The sequence below is a fragment of the Mercurialis annua genome, linkage group LG6, assembly GCF_937616625.2.
Source record: "Mercurialis annua linkage group LG6, ddMerAnnu1.2, whole genome shotgun sequence".
Classification (NCBI taxonomy): Eukaryota; Viridiplantae; Streptophyta; class Magnoliopsida; order Malpighiales; family Euphorbiaceae; genus Mercurialis; species Mercurialis annua.
The window spans coordinates 10,499,110-10,518,861 of NC_065575.1; the positions used below are offsets into that span (position 1 = coordinate 10,499,110).

Below are 19,752 nucleotides of genomic sequence, written 5' to 3' on the forward strand. Positions count from 1 at the left end.
ATATTTCACGAAAATAAGGAAGCATTTGTGGAATATCAAGCCTATTATTGTTTTAATTGTTGTCATAATTGTTTTTCTCACTTCGAATTCTCTCTTGCATCCTATCCAGAATGGAAAACATCTTGTCAATCAGATTATTCTTAACCTCTTGTTGAGTTAGAATCCTTGATGAAGATTCGCTTGAAGTATCCTTTGAACCCTATTCATAATGACTACTATTTATAGAAATAAAAGTAAAACTATACGAAAAGACACGTTTGGTCGTTTCCTCTCATATTATATAATTAATTAACTTTATACTATTAACTAATAGTGTATATTATTAGGGTACATTAGTTGTCAAAGTTCAACTAAAATGCATGTTTAACAGATGACAGTTAATTGAAGAAATAAATTTGCGACTTCTCAATAAAATTAAATATGTATTGTCAAATCTCAAAATAAATTATGTCCATATGCATAGTTAGCATGCATAGTTAACATACACAATCAAATTTCAAAAGTAATGATTACACTATTCAAAAAGAACTATGGTTTTTTTTTTGATGAATAAAAGTATATTAAAAAGCCACAAGGAGTGGCAGAGCCTAAAACTCTAAACTTTCGCACAAGAAGTGACACACGAATGGTGTACTAGAGGCTACGGTTAGAGAGCGGCAAAATCAAGAATCCGAGAACAAAATGGCATAAGGATTTCTAAAAAAATCCAAACCTGAATAAGAAAAATCTCTATTACAACCTTTAAAGAAAAAGACTGCTTTCATGAAGCAATTAAAAATCACTGTATCCTTATTAGTGACCGAGTTTGAAAAAACTCTGGCATTCCTGCACTTCCATAACTCCCAAATCACAAGAAACCATAAAGTCTGCCATAGTTTTCGATACGGTCCTCTATGAACAATACTCTCCCATTGAATCATGAAGTCTTCAAAAGTACCCGGAAAAATCCAAGTCAGGTCAATCTTCTGAAGTATACCATTCCAAATACTTCTAGCGAAATCACAATGAATAAGAATGTGTGCTTGCGTTTCAACAACATTGCAAAGAGAGCACAAAGAATTATCCATTGTAATAATAGTACGTCTAACCAAAAAATTAAACTAAATGTACAATCTAGATAAGAATGAATTTAATGATTTGAATCAAAGAAACGTTTAGTTGTTTCCAATGCTAGTTACATCCATATTTTAAAAAATAAATACAACGTTTAGTCGTTTTTGATATGTAAACCACCTTTAAACCATAGTTGTCTCTCATCAAATAAATTCAATCTATTGACGGATAAACATGATATTAATGAGTTAGTCCACATTACAGAAACTAATGCATTTGAGACAAGAAAACTATTTAAAATGAAAAGAATTTACAATTTAAAAATGAAAATCTCAATAAATAAAATTTTCTTGTTAAATAAATATTAATTATTATAAAAAAAACAAATGATTAACAATAAATTATTACATTTTAATAATTTTAGTAGTCCAGAGATTTATTGATTCAGATTATAATATTTGTTTAATTAAAATATAAATTTACAAATTCATTCAATTATTTAAAGTGTATATTAAATTATTTCAGTTACAATAGCGTAATATTAGTGTAATATCAATGTATCTGTAATATATTTATGTAATAAATATATATTTATATATATACACATTAAATCTTATACAATTTTAAAGATCAATAAGAACAGTAAACAAGATAAAGAGAAAATATGTAAATAATATATTTCATATATATAATAATATTCGGGTTAATGTCAAAAAAATCACGAACTTTACACGTTTTTTCATTTTAATCATACAATTTAAATTTTCTCATTTTCATGCACGAACTACCACTTTTTCTCAAATTCATGCACGGTGCTGAGGTGACACTCATTCATTGGTGTAAAATGACCTCCACCTCAGCGAATTACACCAATGGAGCCGTGACAACTCAGCACCGTGCATGAATTTGAGAAAAAGTGATAGTTCGTGCATGAAAATGAGAAAATTTAAAATGCGTGATTAAAATGAGAAAACGTGTAAAGTTGGTGAATTTTTATGACATTAAACCATAATATTACTTGTTTACAATAACAGAAATAAAATATAATATAACTTATTCTAAAAAAAACTATTTATACATGCCTATCAAAGATTTCTCGTACTTCACGAGAAAGAGCAAGAGTCTTTTCTACTCTTTCCAAGCCAATATCGTCTAGAGGGATCGTTGCCTTCGTACTCTCAACTATAGAGATCATCCTCTCCATGACATTCTTATTATAATTAATTAACGTCTTATTTTCTTCAGAGCCAGCAGAGACATAGGAAGTTTGCTTATCCATTTTTCTTCACAGTATAAACAGAGACAGAAGAAGTAATTTAAGAATATAAAGATTGTGAAAAAATTATTGTGGATAATTATTATTTATAGCAATAAAAACGCAGTTATATGAAGACACGTAGGAGCAGTTATATGAAGAGACACGTATGAACAGTTACACATTTTCAAATTTCAAAAGTTATGATTACAACAAAGAAATAAACCATAAGTCAACCTGTAATACCCCGTAAATTTAAAGGACTAAATTATTCCATGTAAGGAATAATTAATAGGATCTGGAGAACGTAAATTAAATTTGAGGGTAAATTTAATTTATAGTATATCTGGAATTATAAAATAGTTATAGAAGTTAAAATATAAAATTTGGATATTTATATTTGGGTTAATTACATATAAAATCACGACCTTTACACGAAATTGCAATAATAACACGACCTTTAAAACGTGGCAATTCAGGGCACCACCTTTCATTTCTTTTCAAAAATAACACGGACACATTTATAGCGGCATTTTTGCTGACGTGGCATGACACGTGGCACTCCCATCGGGTGTCCAAGTCAGCAAAATTTTATCTAAAAATGTGCGCATGTTGTTTTTGAAAAAAAATGAAAGGTGATGTGATAGGAGTAGAATACTCCTAGTATTTAGATAGTTTTTCCATCACTTTATTACGTTTTGACATGTGTTTTTAGGTGTTTCGATACCTTATTATGTGTGTTGGCGTTTCAGGTGATTTGGAGTGTTTGCGGAACTATTTGGGCTAAAAAGAGTGAAGAATTAAAGAAATATCAAAGTCGGAAGCTAAAGCAAAGAGTTAAAGAGAAATCAAGTTTTTAAAGCATGTCTTGGAAGAGAAGTTCATGAGCAAAAGAGAAGCTGAGAAGCAAAAGAGACATGTGTAATTTAACACATGTCTCGATCAAGACATGAGCTTCTCGACCAAGACATGAAGTACCATTTTGCACGAAGGTTCATCAAAGGAGCTTCTCGATCGAGAAGCTCAACTTAAAAAGTTAGGTTTTTAGTTTCAGTTTGCTCCCAACTTCGACGACGCCTAGATTTGACGGATTCGATCAAATTTCTCGTTGCTAACTCGAATTTCTTCGGTAATTTTTTATTAATCGAAGTAATAACCGTTATTTTGATTTTGGTTCTATAGAGGTTACCGTATCGAATCGAACGTATACGTATTGATTTTGCGTTTCGATTGCGTAATATAGTTGTTTGGTACGTGAATTGGCGTTTTGAGTCGAGAATTGAAGTTTAAGTAGTTCGGATTGAGCCGGGGAACAAAATTCCCGTGGCTGTGCGTTAGCACAGTAACCTATGCGACCATGCAGCCTAGCCTGTGCGCACGCACAGCCAGACTGTGCGGACGCACAAGGGCACTGTGCGGCCGCACAGGGCCTTGCGCCAGCGCGCACTTCCGACATGATTTTGCACGTCAAGTTCTGAATCGACGAGGTTCAGACAATTTTGGATAATATGTTCAATACAGAATCAAAAGGACTTAGAAACACGAACTAGGACGTTTAAAGAACTAAAAAGGACTTGGACAATTAAGAGAGTTCAATTAAGTAAAACTTAGAGACGTTTTAATTAGGTCCTCCATTAATTAAAGTGATTAATAGTTATAGGACTAGGAGTTGATATCAAGGATGAGAATAGATTAGATATGTTATATGTCTAGTAATGTCAATAGAGTCTACTCTTTAGAGTTACAATTCTTGTTTCAATTGTGTTTAACAATTATTTTCTAACTAGATCCGACGAGCAAGCAAGCTACCGGACCAGGAGAGTAGAGGGTGATCGAAAACTGTTTTGTAGATAACGGTTTTATGAGTTTGCATATTTTACTTTTGAATATTAATGCCAAAACATTTATAACTCAAAATGGAATTGAAATTGCATTGCATTGAGTCGATTTGAATCCCATATAGATCCACTAGAACGTGCTATTTATTGGGTAACAATAGGACTGTGTGATCACCGGTATTAATAAATCATTGCATTGTATTGCATATTGGTTGGGTCTTTTGGCTAGACGCTTGCAAAGCGGCCTAAACCTAACGGGTTGTCCTGGGGATCCAGTAATTCAATTTACGGCCCAGCAACCTTACACAGAGTTAAGATGACTGTGACATTGTGAGTTCACAGTGCATCTTGTGTTAAACAACTGAGCATAAACTTTGGTGTTAACCATAGTTAACCAAAAAGGGTTTCTCTTAGGGTTTCATTTGGATCGGTTATTTGCCAGCACAAAGTGTGTTTACATGCGATTTCTGCTTTTATTAATATGCTTAAGTATCTATGTGAATTCACTCACATTTGACTGCCGTTGATTTCCTTTTCACAGGTAAATGACATTTTGACGTGACAAGACTTCCAATTCTTCTTCCTGAATTTGTAAATAGATAAAGATCACTCTATAGCTGCATGGTAGTTCTGCTATCGCACGGTAGTTCATTTATAAATGTTTTAACTATGATGTGAAACAACTGTCAGTATCATTTTGGGACAAAAGCATGTTTTATACAAAAGGGCTTTTGCCAGATGTTACAAAGAAACCTGATTTTGATAAAAGATTTATATTTGTTTGGCATGCTTTAACCGGTTACTTGATGTTTTAACTGGTTTGCACCGCTGGCAATATTTTCAGATAGGGTTATAATAGGGTACGTGCTGTGTACACGTACTACCCCGAGTTCAAAAATACAAACGTACGGTTTTGATTACACATTTATCTAAAGGTTTTCAAATACTTGTGAAAAGATATTTAGACCTTTTATGTTTTCAAAACGCGAAAAGTTTTACTATTTTTCCTAGGCTTTCTACGGGTTTCCGAACAACCATTCCCATTCCCTAGTGCCGGTCTCGACACGAGTTTCAGGGTGGAAATCGGGTTGTGACAAACTTGGTATCAGAGCAATGTTATAGAACTAGAGCGTCTACAATAACATTGCCGATACTAGAACGATAGAGTCCAGAGAACTACTGCAGCAATAGGATTCGAGTCATGTCCTTGTTATGTCATCATTTGATTGTGAAATATTCAGCTTATCCTTTAGGCTGTGAGTCTATATTGTGTTTGACACGAGTTGTATACTGTGATACACATGAGCACATGAGGTATGACCATTGAGATGGTTATATGCGTGTATGTTGAACTCGTATATGTTGTATATTTTGTTTGATTACAGTGTGGTTTGATTTAGTTAGGATGGCTGATCAAAGACAAACTCGTGGCCGAGCTGCAATAATACGAGATGCACCAGAAGAGGCTCATGATGAGTCATCTGTGCATTTAGGGCAACATGAACCGGCTAATGCGGCAGTTAGAGACCGTGGGCGCGGTAGACCTAGAGTTAGAGCTAGAGGTCAGGCAGTAGAGGAACATGAACCAGTTCAGGCTCCTGGAATGCCTCAACAACCTAATGCGCCAGGCTTTGACTTTAATCAGTTCTTAGCTGAAGTTTCAGCTATGCAGGCTAACCAAGTGGAGAATCAGGCTATGCATAGGGAACAACTATTGCAACAACAACAACGAGTTGGTGCAAATGTTGACAGAGACAGTGTTTTGTCGTATATACGGCTCAAACCAACAGAATTTGACGGTTCTGGTGATGCGTTAGATTTCTTAAAGGTTATGAGTCAATTTGTTCAATAACAAAAATTAAATGAATTAATGTAAGAAAATTAAATTTTTATAGCTTAATTAGACCCCTTTTGAAACTACACTTATATTTTAATCAAATTTTCAGCACAACGGTTAACTATTTTAATTAGTAAACTAAGTGAGAATTAAGATAGAAAAACATAAAACTAATGGATTTTGTTTGAGAAATTCTTACACAACATTATAAATAAAATTTTATTTTAGAGCGTGCGCACGCATATTAAAGAGTAACAAATAATAATTGAAATTTGATGATAATTAATTTTCAATCTTAGAAAAATTCTCAACCATATTCAGAGTTACAAATTATCTAAATTAATTGTAATACCCTATAATTTTCCGGTTAGTTCGGATGAACTTTCCGGATTTGTTACTTTGGTTTCGCGTAGCTTTTATGTTGTTTAATAAGGTTTGGTATGTGTGTTATGTGCTTGGGTGTTGGTTAGGTTTGTACCTTGATGTTTTGAGTGTTTCAGGCTTTGAAAGTCAGGCCTTTTTGCGTTTTGGAGTGAGGTCCGGCCGGACCAAGTGTGGTCCGACCGAACCATCTTTTTCTGTCACGGCTGATTAGCCCTGGACCCTTGGTCCGACCGGACCAAGGGATGGTCCAACCGAACCACCTGTTTTTATGAAGGGGTCCAACCGGACCAAACTGTAGTCCAGCCGGACCACTCCATCAGCAGCTCGGGTTTTTTCTTTAAAAACCCTCTTATTCGACCTAAATTCATTCCTAACCTTTTCTAAACCCCTACAACGGTTGAGACCTCCCTTATACTCCATTCTTAACTTATCCCTTGCTAGATTGATCATTGGTAAGTGTCCTAAATCTAATTATCATTATTAAATTCATTGGTTCCTTGTTTATTTCGAATTAGACTCAATAGCTATGGGCTTATCTACGATTGTAGGCTGTTTCAGATCTTTGGTTTTCGGGTTTTGTTGATCTTATCTTATCAAGAGGTATGTGTCTCTTTTCTCTTGATTTGTTATGCTAGTTTGGTGAGATTATTGTTTTACTGGAATACTTGGGTGTTGTAGTGTTATTTTTTGTTTTGCCATAAACTAAAATCTGGAAAGTTTGATTTGATATTGTATTTGGCTTGTTCTTGTCATTTGCACTTTGGGTGGATTGGTTTGGTTGAGCTATTTGAAGGATCGATCAATTGGTTGGTATTTTGCATTGTAAATTCTGATTTTAGGCTTATTTAAAATCTGGAAATATTAATTGAAGTTGATTTTAGATTGCTAGTCAATGATTAAGAATGGTGTTAATGGAGATTTTTTTCCACTAATAATTCGTTGTTTTGAGAATTTATCTAAGTGGTTGGAAATTAGTAATTTAAGGGCTAATTTTACAAATTAAAACATGACTACTTTGGGTGTATATTCTATGGTTAGCTTATTGTTGGATTTGGGTATGCATTACCTAATCTATGTCAATCACTTAGGGTGGTTTTAATCAAAATGTAAGGGTTGGAAATATATTTTATAAACTGTTTTGGTCATTTAAAAGGAATGAGTTTACTTTGGATTGTTTGATAATCAATTGTTGAAATGGCATATAAGTTGTGGAGATTTTTACAAAGGTTTTAAAGCTATTTAAGTTTGTATTTCAAATTTAAGTTAAGTCTTTAAAAGGTGCTCAAATTATATTGATTTCATTTAAGGTGGCTTGTTAAGTGATGTCTACATTGAGTGAAACTTGCTGAGTGTTGGCAAGTTATATGGCTTTTTGTTTCTTATGGTTGTGGAATTGTTAAACTAGAGATCGAGTTCTTGCTTTCAAATGACTTTGGTCTTATTTAAGGATTGAGTTTATACTTTGGTTATACATTGGGTTGGGTTAGACGTGTGTCGCCGATATGTTGTGTTAAGCTATACAGTTAAAGTTTGTAAACAACATTAGAGGAATTTGTCTTGCTTTGTATTCTCAATATGTGTTGATTATATACACTCAAGAGTTCTTTAATCATAGGAATCTCCAATAATACTACAGCTATCAAATCTCCTAATAACAACAGCTACCTTAATTTACATGATTAACTAAGGAAAGAAAATAATCATATGAGATATAGAAGATGCTCTAAATCTCAGCTTATCATAAAATATTCTAGTCAATATCTCAAAACCCCCTCTCAAGTTGGAGCGTGGAGATCACAAACGCCTAACTTGCCAAGTAAGGTTGTAAACTGCTGAGCACCCAACGCCTTAGTAAGTATATCAGCTAGCTGCGCGGAAGTATGGACGTATATGGGCTGAATAAGTCCGGATTGAATTGCATCACGGACGAAGTGACAATCAACTTCAATGTGTTTTGTGCGTTCATGAAAGACGGGGTTATGGGCGATGTGCAAAGCTGATTGACTGTCACAAAAGAGTTTTGTAGGAGTTGGAAATACCCCTAGAGAAGAAAGGAGACCTCGTAACCATTTCAACTCGCAAATAGTGCTTGCCATGGAACGATATTCAGCCTCAGCTGAAGAGCGAGAGACAGTGGCTTGCTTCTTAGTCTTCCATGAAATAGGAGAGCCACCTAAGAGAACAAAATATGCTGTCAAGGAACGACGAGTAAGTGGACAGCTTCCCCAATCAGAGTCACAATAAGCTTGCAAACATAAATCAGAGTTGGCCCGCAACAAAATGCCTTGTCCTGGTTGTCGTTTTAGATATCGAACAACACGTACAACAGCTTGTCAGTGAGCGTTCTTAGGATTTTGCATGAATTGAACAAGTATGTGTATGCAATAAGAGAGTTCTGGCCGAGTGATGGCCAAGTAAATAAGACAACCAACGAGTCGTCTATAGGATTCAGGATCAGCCATCTCATCATCCTCAACTAAATCAAGACGATGATTTTGCTCAATAGGAGTACTAGCAGGACGAGCACCAAGAAGGCCAGTCTCAGAGAGTATGTCAAGGGTGTATTTCCGTTTAGAAAAATGCCAGAATTGTTACGAGCTACTTCAAGACCCAAAAAATACTTTAAACGTCCAAGGTCCTTCATATGAAAACAACGACTCAAGTAGTCTTTGAAGCGGCTAATAGCACCTGAATTGTTACCTCCAATCACGAGATCATCGACATAGACAAGCACATGTAAGTCCACACCAGAACTAGAATAAAAGAAAAGAGAGTAGTCAGAATATGATTGAACAAATCCATATTCCTTCAAGGCTGCAGAGAGCTTAGAAAACCAACAACGTGGTGCTTGTCGTAATCCGTAAAGTGACTTTTTCAACTTGCATACTTTTCCGGGCTGATTGGTATGATATCCCATGGGTATTTTCATGTACACCTCCTCGCCAAGATCGCCATGTAAAAACGCATTGTGGACATCCATCTGATGGAGTTCCCACTGCCGAACTGCAGCAACAGCCAAAAATACTCTCACAGTGACCATTTTAATTGTGGGTGCAAAAGTCTCATTGTAGTCGACCCCCTCGACCTGCCGGTTGCCCAAAATCACCAAACGAGCTTTGTAGCGTTCCACAGAACCATCAGCTTTGTACTTGATTCAGAGTCGTTCATTATAGTATTGTTATTGTTACCGGAGTCATGAGGTGGCGTGCTAGGGACTACTGTAGCTGGTTCATCATTAGAAGAGGTATTATAACGACTTGTGTCGAGACTGAAATTGTCTTCTTCGTCATCACTTACCACATGACTCGTGTTATCAAGGAAAAATTTGAAGTTAAATTTCTCCTGATCCACATGAACAGATTCAGTAGCAAATGGAAAAGTTGCTTCAACAAAAATGACATCTCGTGACACAAAATTCACCTTTTTGTCGAGATCATACAATAGCCACCCCTTCTTTCCAAATGGGTATCCCAAGAAAACACATCGTCTACTCCGACTAGCAAACTTGTCATTATCCTGGCGAGAGTAATGAGCATAACACAAAGAGCCAAAAATCCGAATGTGTTTGTAAGAAGGCAATTTTCCAAAAAGAATTTCAAAAGGAGTTTTACCATGCAACAATATAGAAGGTGTGCGATTAATTAAGTAACCAGCTGCCAACACACATTCACCCCAAAATTTCACCGGTAGGCTAGCCTGAAACATTAATGCTCGTGCAACGTTTAAAATATGCCGATGTTTACGTTCAACTCTACCATTTTGTTGAGACGTACGTACACATGTAGTTTGGTGTAAAATGCCATGCTCAACAAAATATTCCTTTAAACAAGTGAATTCAGTTCCATTATCGCTACGTATCACTTTGACACGTTTATCAAAAGGGCGTTCAATAAGAGCAAAATAATTTTTCAAGAGACGAGAGACATCACTCTTTGAGTTAACCAAGTAAACCCACACAACACGAGAATAATCATCAACTATAGTCAAAAAATAATTTGCTCCACACGAAGCTTGTGTTCTATAGCTTCCCCAAAGATCACAATGAATTAACTCAAAAGGTTCTACAATATTATTTTCACTAAGCGAAAATTTATCTCTAGTTTGTTTAGCCCGACAACAAATTTCACAAGCAACCTTATTACCACCAGTGCGACTAACAAAAGGCAATAAATCAACTACTTGATGGGTGTCCCATTCTTTGATGCCAAAGTTCATGTTTGTCAATCTCCCTAGTAGTACAATCCCGCACCTCTTCTGATTTCTTCAAGTAGTAAAGCCCCTCACATTGTTTATCCACACCAATCAGCGTCCCCGATACTCGGTCCTGTATCACACAAATTTCATCAATAAATAGCACTATCATTTTCTTGTATTTAAGCAATTGGGATACTGACAATAAATTGCAGTTAAAATTTGAAACATATAACACATTATTTAGCACCAATCCAACCCCAATATTCACATCTCCTTCTTTTATGGCCATGGTAAGCGCTCCATTAGGCAGCCCTACAGGACTTGCCTCAATGTTACGCACATTATTAAGTAAAGAAAGATTGCCCGTAATATGTCGACTTGCTCCACTATCAACAAGCCAAACTTCATTATTTGTCTTACCAGTTAGACGATCATTAGGCTTAATCGGGGACTGCACATAGTTCTTAAAGTGATCCCACTGCTCGCTAGACAAACCAAGAACATTTGCTCTCTCGGCATCTGTCATGCTTGGATCATTGTTGTTGCCGATTTGTACGGTATTGGCTCGATTTACAGTCACGCCTCGCCCTCGAATTCCAGTAGTAGAGCTTGAGGTTGAGGATTGAATGCCTTTTCCTTTCAGATTCCTCGAGCGCTCTTCCTACCACTCCGGATAGCTAATAATTTCAAAACATGACTCTGCCTCATGATTCTTCTTTTTGCAGTGACTACAAACCATTCACCCTATGTCTTTACGTTCCCCCCTGAACTGCGAGTGCCTGCACTAGTACGCACAGCAAAGCTCATGGGCTCGGGGTTGTCTTCACGCACGTTACCCCGAACGCGTTCCTCCCTTATCACCATTGAGTAGGCCTTGTTCATGTTGGGCAGCGGCTCTGAGTTGAGAATTGTAGATTTCACATTCTCATATTTGGGAGTCTCCAGACCCATCATAAATTGATGTACACATTCATCTTCGCGACGTTGAATCAGAGTGGTACTGACATTGCACCTGCAATCAGTGCAAAAACATACAGGTAATTTATCAAAATCGTTAAGTTCATCCCAAAGCTTCTTCATGCGACCATAATAGGCAGCCACACTCTCATTCTTTTGTTGCTTGCAATTGGCAAGATCAGATTTAATTTGTTGTATCCTCGGTCCATTTCCCACTGAGAAATGCTCTTGCAAATCATCCCACAACACCTTCGCTTCATCCACATATGTGATGGTGGATCTGAGATTCGGTTCGATGGTGTTGAAAATCCATGACACCACCATCGAGTTCACAGTGTACCAAAAATCCAACTCATCGGTCTCGGTTGGACGTTGAATGGAGCCATCAACGAAACCAGTTTTTGTCTTCGCTCACAGTGAGCCTTTGAATACACGAGCCCACTCTTCATAGTTTTCTCCTTTTAGCTGAACATGGGTGAGAATTTGTCCAGGACTATCACTTGATGACAAGTAATAAGGCGATCTCTTCTCGCTGCCAAAGCCTGAGTCTTGACTTGACTGTTTCCCATCGTTAATGATAGTGTTTTGCTGTTTCTACAAACAATGCTCTGATACCAAGTTAAAGTTTGTAAACAACATTAGAGGAATTTGTCCTGCTTTGTATTCTCAATATGTGTTGATTATATACACTCAAGAGTTCCTTAATCATAGGAATCTCCAATAATACTACAGCTATCAAATCTCCTAATAACAACAGCTCCTTAATTTACATTATTAACTAAGGAAAGAAAATAATCATATGAGATATAGAAGATGCTCTAAATCTCAGTTAATCACAAAATATTCTAGTCAATATCTCAAAATATACTGCAGTAAGGCTAACACACTATTTTGGGAACTTCTTTGGTTTTAAATTGATTATTTAAGTATTTAAGAACTTCAGATTGATTTCAAATGTAAGAACTCATCTAACCTTAACTTGCCTTATTTGTTGATGTGAATTGTATGGATTCCTTGGGTTGGTTGGTACATGAATGTTTACCTTACTCTGGCTTATACTTTGGTTGTGTTGAGATGCTAATCCTATGTGGTGTCTAGTATTCTTAAAGTTAGGGGTTGAATGGTTTCTAACTTGTACCTTGTTTTTCGACCCGTCGTCTGCTCGTGCTTCGAAGTCTGCACAGGGTTAGCTTGCTTGCCAAGATTATCACGTGGATACGCAAGCAGTGAGTTTATATTATTATTTACCGCTTTATTAAATACCGCAAATTATTTTAGTATATCAATTGTTTACGAACTGTTTTAAACGATTACGAATCTGCATTGGAACGAGCTACTCGATTGGCGAGTATCGAGACTGTGTGCCGCTAAGTAATTTGGGATTGGATGACTATATGTCTGGCTTACTTTGGGATTGATGAGGATTTGTTCCCATCTACTTTGGGTTATACTTTGGGATTTTATTTCAATATTATATTCCATACTCTTATGTATATTAGTATAAAAGGATTTGATTTTTAAGGGTTTTAATCTTAATAAATGTAAATAGCATAACGAGCTCATTTCAGTATATCTGACCCCTTTATTTTCCCAAATTTTCCAGGTTTATGATTTGAGAGCATTGGTTATCTCCGATTCTTTGATTTCTCAGAGGTTTTTATGTTATTTAAACTAGTCAACTGTTTTAAAACTCTTAAATCGCAGTAGAACTAGTTTATTATTTATGGATGTCTTATACTTTGCTTTATCGAATTGCTCCGATTGTTTTATTACACCTTTGGCATATTATACTTTACATTATTTGTATATGAGGCATGTTTTGTAGTCTTGGTTTTGAGGCAAGTATTTTAGTTATAGATCTGTTTATATAAACTACAAGATTTAGATTGGAGTCTCGGTTGCCCCCGAGCAATGTTTTTCTGCAGGTTTATATGTTTGATTGTTATCCGCGAGGCTTGCTAAAGGTTTTGGTACAACCATATCCATACCCTAACGCCGGTTGCGATCTTTGAATTTGTATCGTGACATTAACATAGTATTTACACATCTGACGCGATCTTTATAAGTGTATTTGATATTGTTATTGTTTGCTGAAAAAAAGACGATGAAGGCAAATATTAAATTACAACTCAATTTAATTTCTAGGGTCTGTGAAGTTCGGAGATTTAGGGATTAAAAGTCTCGTCGGGGATTAGAAAAAAATGAAGATAACCCTTATTAAAAAACAATAATATAATAAAAGTACATCATTAAATATCAACGGAAAATTAGCCACACATGCATGATTAAACTCACGAAGTCTGAAAAGCAATAAAACAGTGTCAAATTGGGGGTCTGATTGTTCAATTTTTCAGATGTTTGGGCTTAAGTGAACCTTTCTGAATATTAAAATCTCACTTGATCCTAACCCTCACTATACTATAGGGGCATGGATGAACCTTTTCTCTTTAGAAAGATTTTTCTTTCTTTTGGCGGGAAATGGCTAAGTATGTAAAAGTTTTCCATTGAGATTTTAAGCTCTGATACAGTTCTCACAGCTAGATAAGAAGACAAAATGGAAAGAATGGAAAGCCAGGCAGTATTTGAATCGCTGAATTTAAATCCAAGACTTCTCATCAACGAAGTACTCAACACCGTCGAATACTTGCTCGACGACGCCTTCGATTACTTTCATAAGTAACTCCTTTTCAATTTCAATTTCAATTATTATTTTTCCTTTTCAAACCCTAGGATCGATTTAATTATGTGTTTATTTTTGAATGCAGAGAAGCTTCCACTTTATTGAACACCGATGGCACTGATAGATCTCAACATCTGACCCAGGTAAGCCCTAAGATTTAATTTTTGGGGCATTTTCTAGGGCACTTGTTGTAGTTATAGGTTTGTAATTTGTGTTTGTGTTTTTAGGGAATTGATCAAATTCGTAGTGTGATACAATCTAATGTCGGAACGAGATTGGGGTTGTGGCAAGAATACTGTTTGCGTAACTGTTTCGCGCTTCCTCAAGGTTTCTCTTTGCCTAAAAATGTATGTTCTCTTTATGTATGCTATTTTTAGTTTGTGTTGCTTTATTCCTCATGATATGTCTGTTGATTGGTGCCATCTAGAGCAATTTAGCTTATTGTTTGTTGTTTCTCTTTTAAAGATTAAGTGGGTCATATTGTCTTTTTCTTCAGCTCAAGATTTGATTTCCTATATTGTCGAACAATTTCCAGAAAGTTTAATCTATGATGAGATCTGATTTCCATTGACTGGGCAATTCTCTGTAGCTTAACAAAGTTATTCATGTCTTAATCTCTTTAACTGTGATCCATCGATTTGTGTCTTGAAGCCAGATTTAAATACTTATGTTGGTCGAATATTTTCATGAGTGCTTTGGCATATCGTGCTTGATCTATGGCTTCTACTTAGCTTTTCCTAATAGTAGTTAAATGAAATATTCTTTATAATAGAATTAGATGTCAATTCTATCTCATATTCCATGTTTGTATTAAATTGTTAGCCACTCATATTGTGCATCTGAATATGTTTTTTCTTCAGTTTTATTTCTGTTCATCTCATTATAAACTATGTGATTATAAGATTTATTATTGGACAGAATATAGTCGCCAAGCATGCCTTGAAAAGGTTCACTTAAGAGATGAACTACAAATAAGTTAGATGGTTGAATTCATTTATTGCTGCTATAGTCCTTTAACTTTGAGAATATGCTACTAGCAAGAACAACAAAATGGAAAAGTTAATGGTTTTGATTTTTTGTCTTTTACCCATAAATTCTAGAAGCTGATGCTCAAAAGCAGTGACTGGGCTGGAGAGGTTGTGATCGCGTGCTTGCATTTGACTGATGTTTGATGTCTAAGTGTAGATAGAATGTAGAAACACGCTGGCATTGAATTGACTTTCTGTTTGTGTCTTTTTTTCCTTGAGAAATAAGTGCAAGCTTTTGAGAGAAGAAATGCAAGAATCAATTGCTCATTTTATCCGAGCTAAAGAGAATCTGTCTTTTTCTCGCTATAAAATAGATGAAGAACAAGAACAACGTAGTCTTTTATGTCTTTCCTATTTGTATTGAGATTCAATAGGCTTGCCGGGATCTTTGATATTTAGGATTAAAATGTGGATATCAGAGATTTGGGATTTGTACTGTCTTGCCAATGTTAAGTTTATCAATTAAAGAAATTGGGGTTGCATATTTTCCAAGGTGGAGAAAATGGGGCATGGTTGTGGTAAATGGAAATGTTGACCAGTTATCTTATTGAATGATTAACACTATTGGTATTCTGTCTTAGTTCAAGTGATGGATTAGCTCACCATATGGGTATTTCATTGCTATTACCGTTTTTATTCAGTGAAACAATATTATGCAAGCATTTCGCAAATTTGTTTCCAAATATTTGTGGACCCTAATATTGTTTATAAGCAATAGGTAGCGATATCTGCTATAGCAAGAAATTATTTATCAGCCATAGTCAAATTTTAAATAAGTTAATTCTCAACTTTATATAAGTTTCTTATATCTTTTAAAAGTTCATTGATGGTGTTAAATTTATATTATATGAAAACTTCACCTGTGTTGTGATTAATTGGAGTTGAGAAATAAGTGGTGAAGTAGCTACAGTAGGTTGCCCATATCGAAATGTGTATGAAGATGCAAATTTTCTAATAGTAGTCTGTAGATGACACTGGACGTTGACATTGAAGTTACAAGCTTTAATGAAGATGAAGGGAAACGTTGGTAGTTTGAGAAGTTTGAGAGAGAAATCAAATGCTACTCAAGTGAGAATCGCAAAATATGAGAGGAGCTATACAGATTTTTATGGGCGTTTTGCTGAGATGTTTTATGGAGTAACTTCAAAGTTCAAACTATACTGCTAAATGTCGAATTTTTAATGATGCTGCGTTTATGGCTCTTTTAGTTTAATGGCTTCTTATAGTGTTTGCAAGCTTTTACAGCAATTTCAACAACTATAGACTAGAAAAAGAATGAAAGGATCAGCATGAAGAGGTAGTAATGTATGTAATAAGTGTAATGCAATGTAGTAAATCTTGGAATTAAGTCTTATGCAGAGAACCGTGTTTAGTAATAAATCTCAAGCACACATTAATTTTTTCGCCTAGCCTCATTTCAAAAAATTTGTTGTCTTTGTATTTGGAAGCTAGAACACAGATAATCACATCTGGGTCATGCACAGGAAAATTGATTGCCCTCTCCAAATATTGGATGCTTTATTAAACTTATTAGGACTGACATCTTTTCTACTATCATAATGCATTATCTGGAAGGAATCATTTGATGAAAGTTTGGCAATCCAAGATGTGCTAATTGATCCGGATTTGGATGCACAATTGGATTCCTTAAGAGACAAGCTTAATCTGGTAAGAAAAATTATATGTTTAAGTGCTACAAGAACACAATATTATGATCTTTCTTTGCTCAAATTTGATTTTTCTTCATTCATTTTAATATATATAAAGTTGAATTTGGTTCTGGAAATTGATTCTGTAGATGGAGAAGGAGAATGCAGAAATGAACCGTGAGCTTCAAGCACTAGAAAGACAGTTTAATTCAAGCGATAGTTGTGCTGCACCTATCAATGAAGCATTACAATTGTATGAGCAACATTCTGCTGACAACATGTTTCAAGGTCATTTATTAAGTAACTAATTCTATTTAGCTTCAAAGTGGTCATTGATGATTTATAACATAATACTTGGCATTTGTAGAAAGCAACTTATTAGAAAGACATTATAGGAAAAATTGCACATATTGTGTAAATTGGAAAGGGTAGATATGGGAAGACTTTGGTTTTAGCTCACCGAAAGTAGTTGACAAGCATTTTGTAGTTATGAAACAAATAATTTTGCTGGCTGTATCTTTTGCTTTCTACTGCAGAAGAGCTTGGACTTAAAAATCTTCTTTTTCTGAGATCTTTCCATTTAAAGTAATTAATACATCTTTTATTCATTTGATCTTGTTTGGGTCAGAAGCAAAGCATGACCTTTTAAGTGCGTGTCATGTTTAAGCTCCACTCATCAATTAAATGTTTTATACTTACGCTGCTATTATTCTTAATGATTGCTTGCCACAGAGATGGTGAAAACTGCATCTGAGCTTCGTACAAAAGTAGGTAACTTAAAGACTAGAAGGATTGAAAACTTGAACAGCGATGCAATGAAAAGGATTTGTGATCCAAAAAGAGACGTACCAACACTGAATCATTGTACGTTTAACCACAAGAGCAAGGTTGTGTTTTTTATGTATCCGAGTGTTTTAATTGCTTATGTTAACTTATCCTTCTTTTATTCGTAAGGCTTCTCCACTTTAAAGTCGGAAGATCTTCAAGCATTTGTTATTGATTTGAAGAAAATGTGAACTTCACATGTTGTTTGCCACATGCTGCAGAATTCTGAAATCCCCCATCTAGTACAATACCGGTATGTCATCTGTCATTTTGTCTACCAAAGCCATATAAGGATTCTAAATACATATACTAGTGTTGTATGTTGATCATAATGTGATTCTCTTGGATGAAAAATATTTCTTATGAAATTGTATTTGTCAGTTCGGTTTCGTTATTATGTTTGGTTTGAATTTCACACTCCTATGAACTATGCTCTGTGTTGTCCTGAATAGGGTTGATCAGTGGAAATGTATTAGCCTCTGCATGTGACTCAGGCTTTGTTAGTTATCATGAAAATTGAATAACTGCAGAAAACTAATACAAAGATCCCTATGTTAAAAAAAAAAATATGCAGAGAACATTACAGGACTCGGGTGGTGAGAATGCTCTATTTTTTCCTTTAATTTACTGTTGAATGAGAGATTCTTTCTATTCTGATACACACTTTCAGCTGTAAAATAGTTTCAACTCGCAACTATGACTAAACTGCCACTACTCAAAATTCTCAAATTGAACTTTTTTCTTGAACTACTTGATACAGAAAAAATTCACAATTTTTGTCAATAAACATGAAATCCTTAATTATTTCAATATATCGTTTTGTTAATTGTTTGACTTTTTTAATTCTAGAATTTAACTTCATTAACACCCTATCCTAAACCCCCTCAAACTGAGAGTGTCCGCTCTACTTAATATTTAGGGTAATTGATTCTGACCATCATTGAACTTTCGAATTTTTTCATTTCAGTCACTAAACTATTTTTTTTTTCATTTTGATCACTGGACTTTCATTTTTTTTTCATTTTGGTATTTCAGGCCAAAAATGTTTAGGTGGCAGCTGGAATTTGACACGTGACAACCGGATTTTACAAGTTTTACTTAGAAAATTTATCATATATACATATTTTCACTTTGAAAATAAATTTTTAGATCAAATAATGCATGGATGGCAAATTTTCAGGTTAAAAAAAATTAATTTCGGCTGCCACCTAAGCATTTTTGGCTGAAAAATACCAAAATGAAAAAAAATGAAAGTTCAGTGATTAAAATGAAAAGAAAAATAGTTTAGTGACTGAAATGAAAAAACTCGAAAGTTCAGTGATCTTCAGGATCAATTACCCTAATATTAACATTACTAATTAAAGCAGGGGTCGGTATATGTAAACTTGTAAAATTGGATGTTTATAGAAATAATTTTCTTTTGCGATTTCATTATTATCATCACCATAAATTGTAGGAAAATGTTAATAAATGAATGTTAATTTTTTTTTTTTGGACAATGAATGTGAATTCTCTTCACCATAAAGATTAAAGATTTGTCTCATTATCTTTTCCACGTGTTGTTGTCTTTAAACTTATCGAGACTTGAGCATGTCTTTAATATGAATTGATGGTATGAAAATTACAAGAAATTGAAATCTTATTTACTGTAAGAATTTCTAATATAGTTAATCTAAAAACATGTCTACTCTAAAAATGTTGCGTGAAATAAGTAAAACAACTCTCTGAAAAAAGTTTTCTTTTTATTATTTATAAGCTATCCATAGTAATACTAATTATAGATTTAATTAGAAAATTAAATTAAATTTAAACATTCTTAATATATTATTCTCCTAATCATGTAGATATTTGAAATATTGTATATATTCTTTTAATTAAGAATATTTAGAATAGGAGGTTACACATAACTCGCAATATCCACCAGACACAATAAGATTTAATATTGAGTAAATAACAAAACTATACAAAAAAGGAACAATATTACAAAAATGTTAAGTCATCTCTATTATTATATCACCACCTAAAAAAGCTAAAACTTTACATTTCATACCT

At 34.6% G+C, this 19,752-nt stretch overlaps 1 protein-coding gene across 2 annotated transcripts; it reads left to right on the forward strand.

Moving 5' to 3' along the window:
- The first annotated feature begins 13,952 nt into the window (after positions 1-13,952).
- Positions 13,953-18,090, forward strand: LOC126686451 (protein MIS12 homolog). Of its 2 annotated transcripts, XM_050380501.2 has the most exons (7): positions 13,953-14,194; positions 14,284-14,341; positions 14,426-14,545; positions 16,802-16,894; positions 17,025-17,163; positions 17,608-17,739; positions 17,830-18,090. In XM_050380501.2, the coding sequence occupies exons 1-7, from the start codon at positions 14,073-14,075 to the stop codon at positions 17,889-17,891; spliced, it is 726 nt and encodes a 241-aa protein (XP_050236458.1). In that variant the 5' UTR covers positions 13,953-14,072; the 3' UTR covers positions 17,892-18,090. The 2 variants fall into 2 exon arrangements, with proteins under 2 accessions (XP_050236458.1, XP_050236462.1); XM_050380505.2 differs by lacking the exon at positions 14,426-14,545 and having other exon boundaries at positions 13,954-14,194.
- The last annotated feature ends 1,662 nt before the right edge of the window (positions 18,091-19,752 follow it).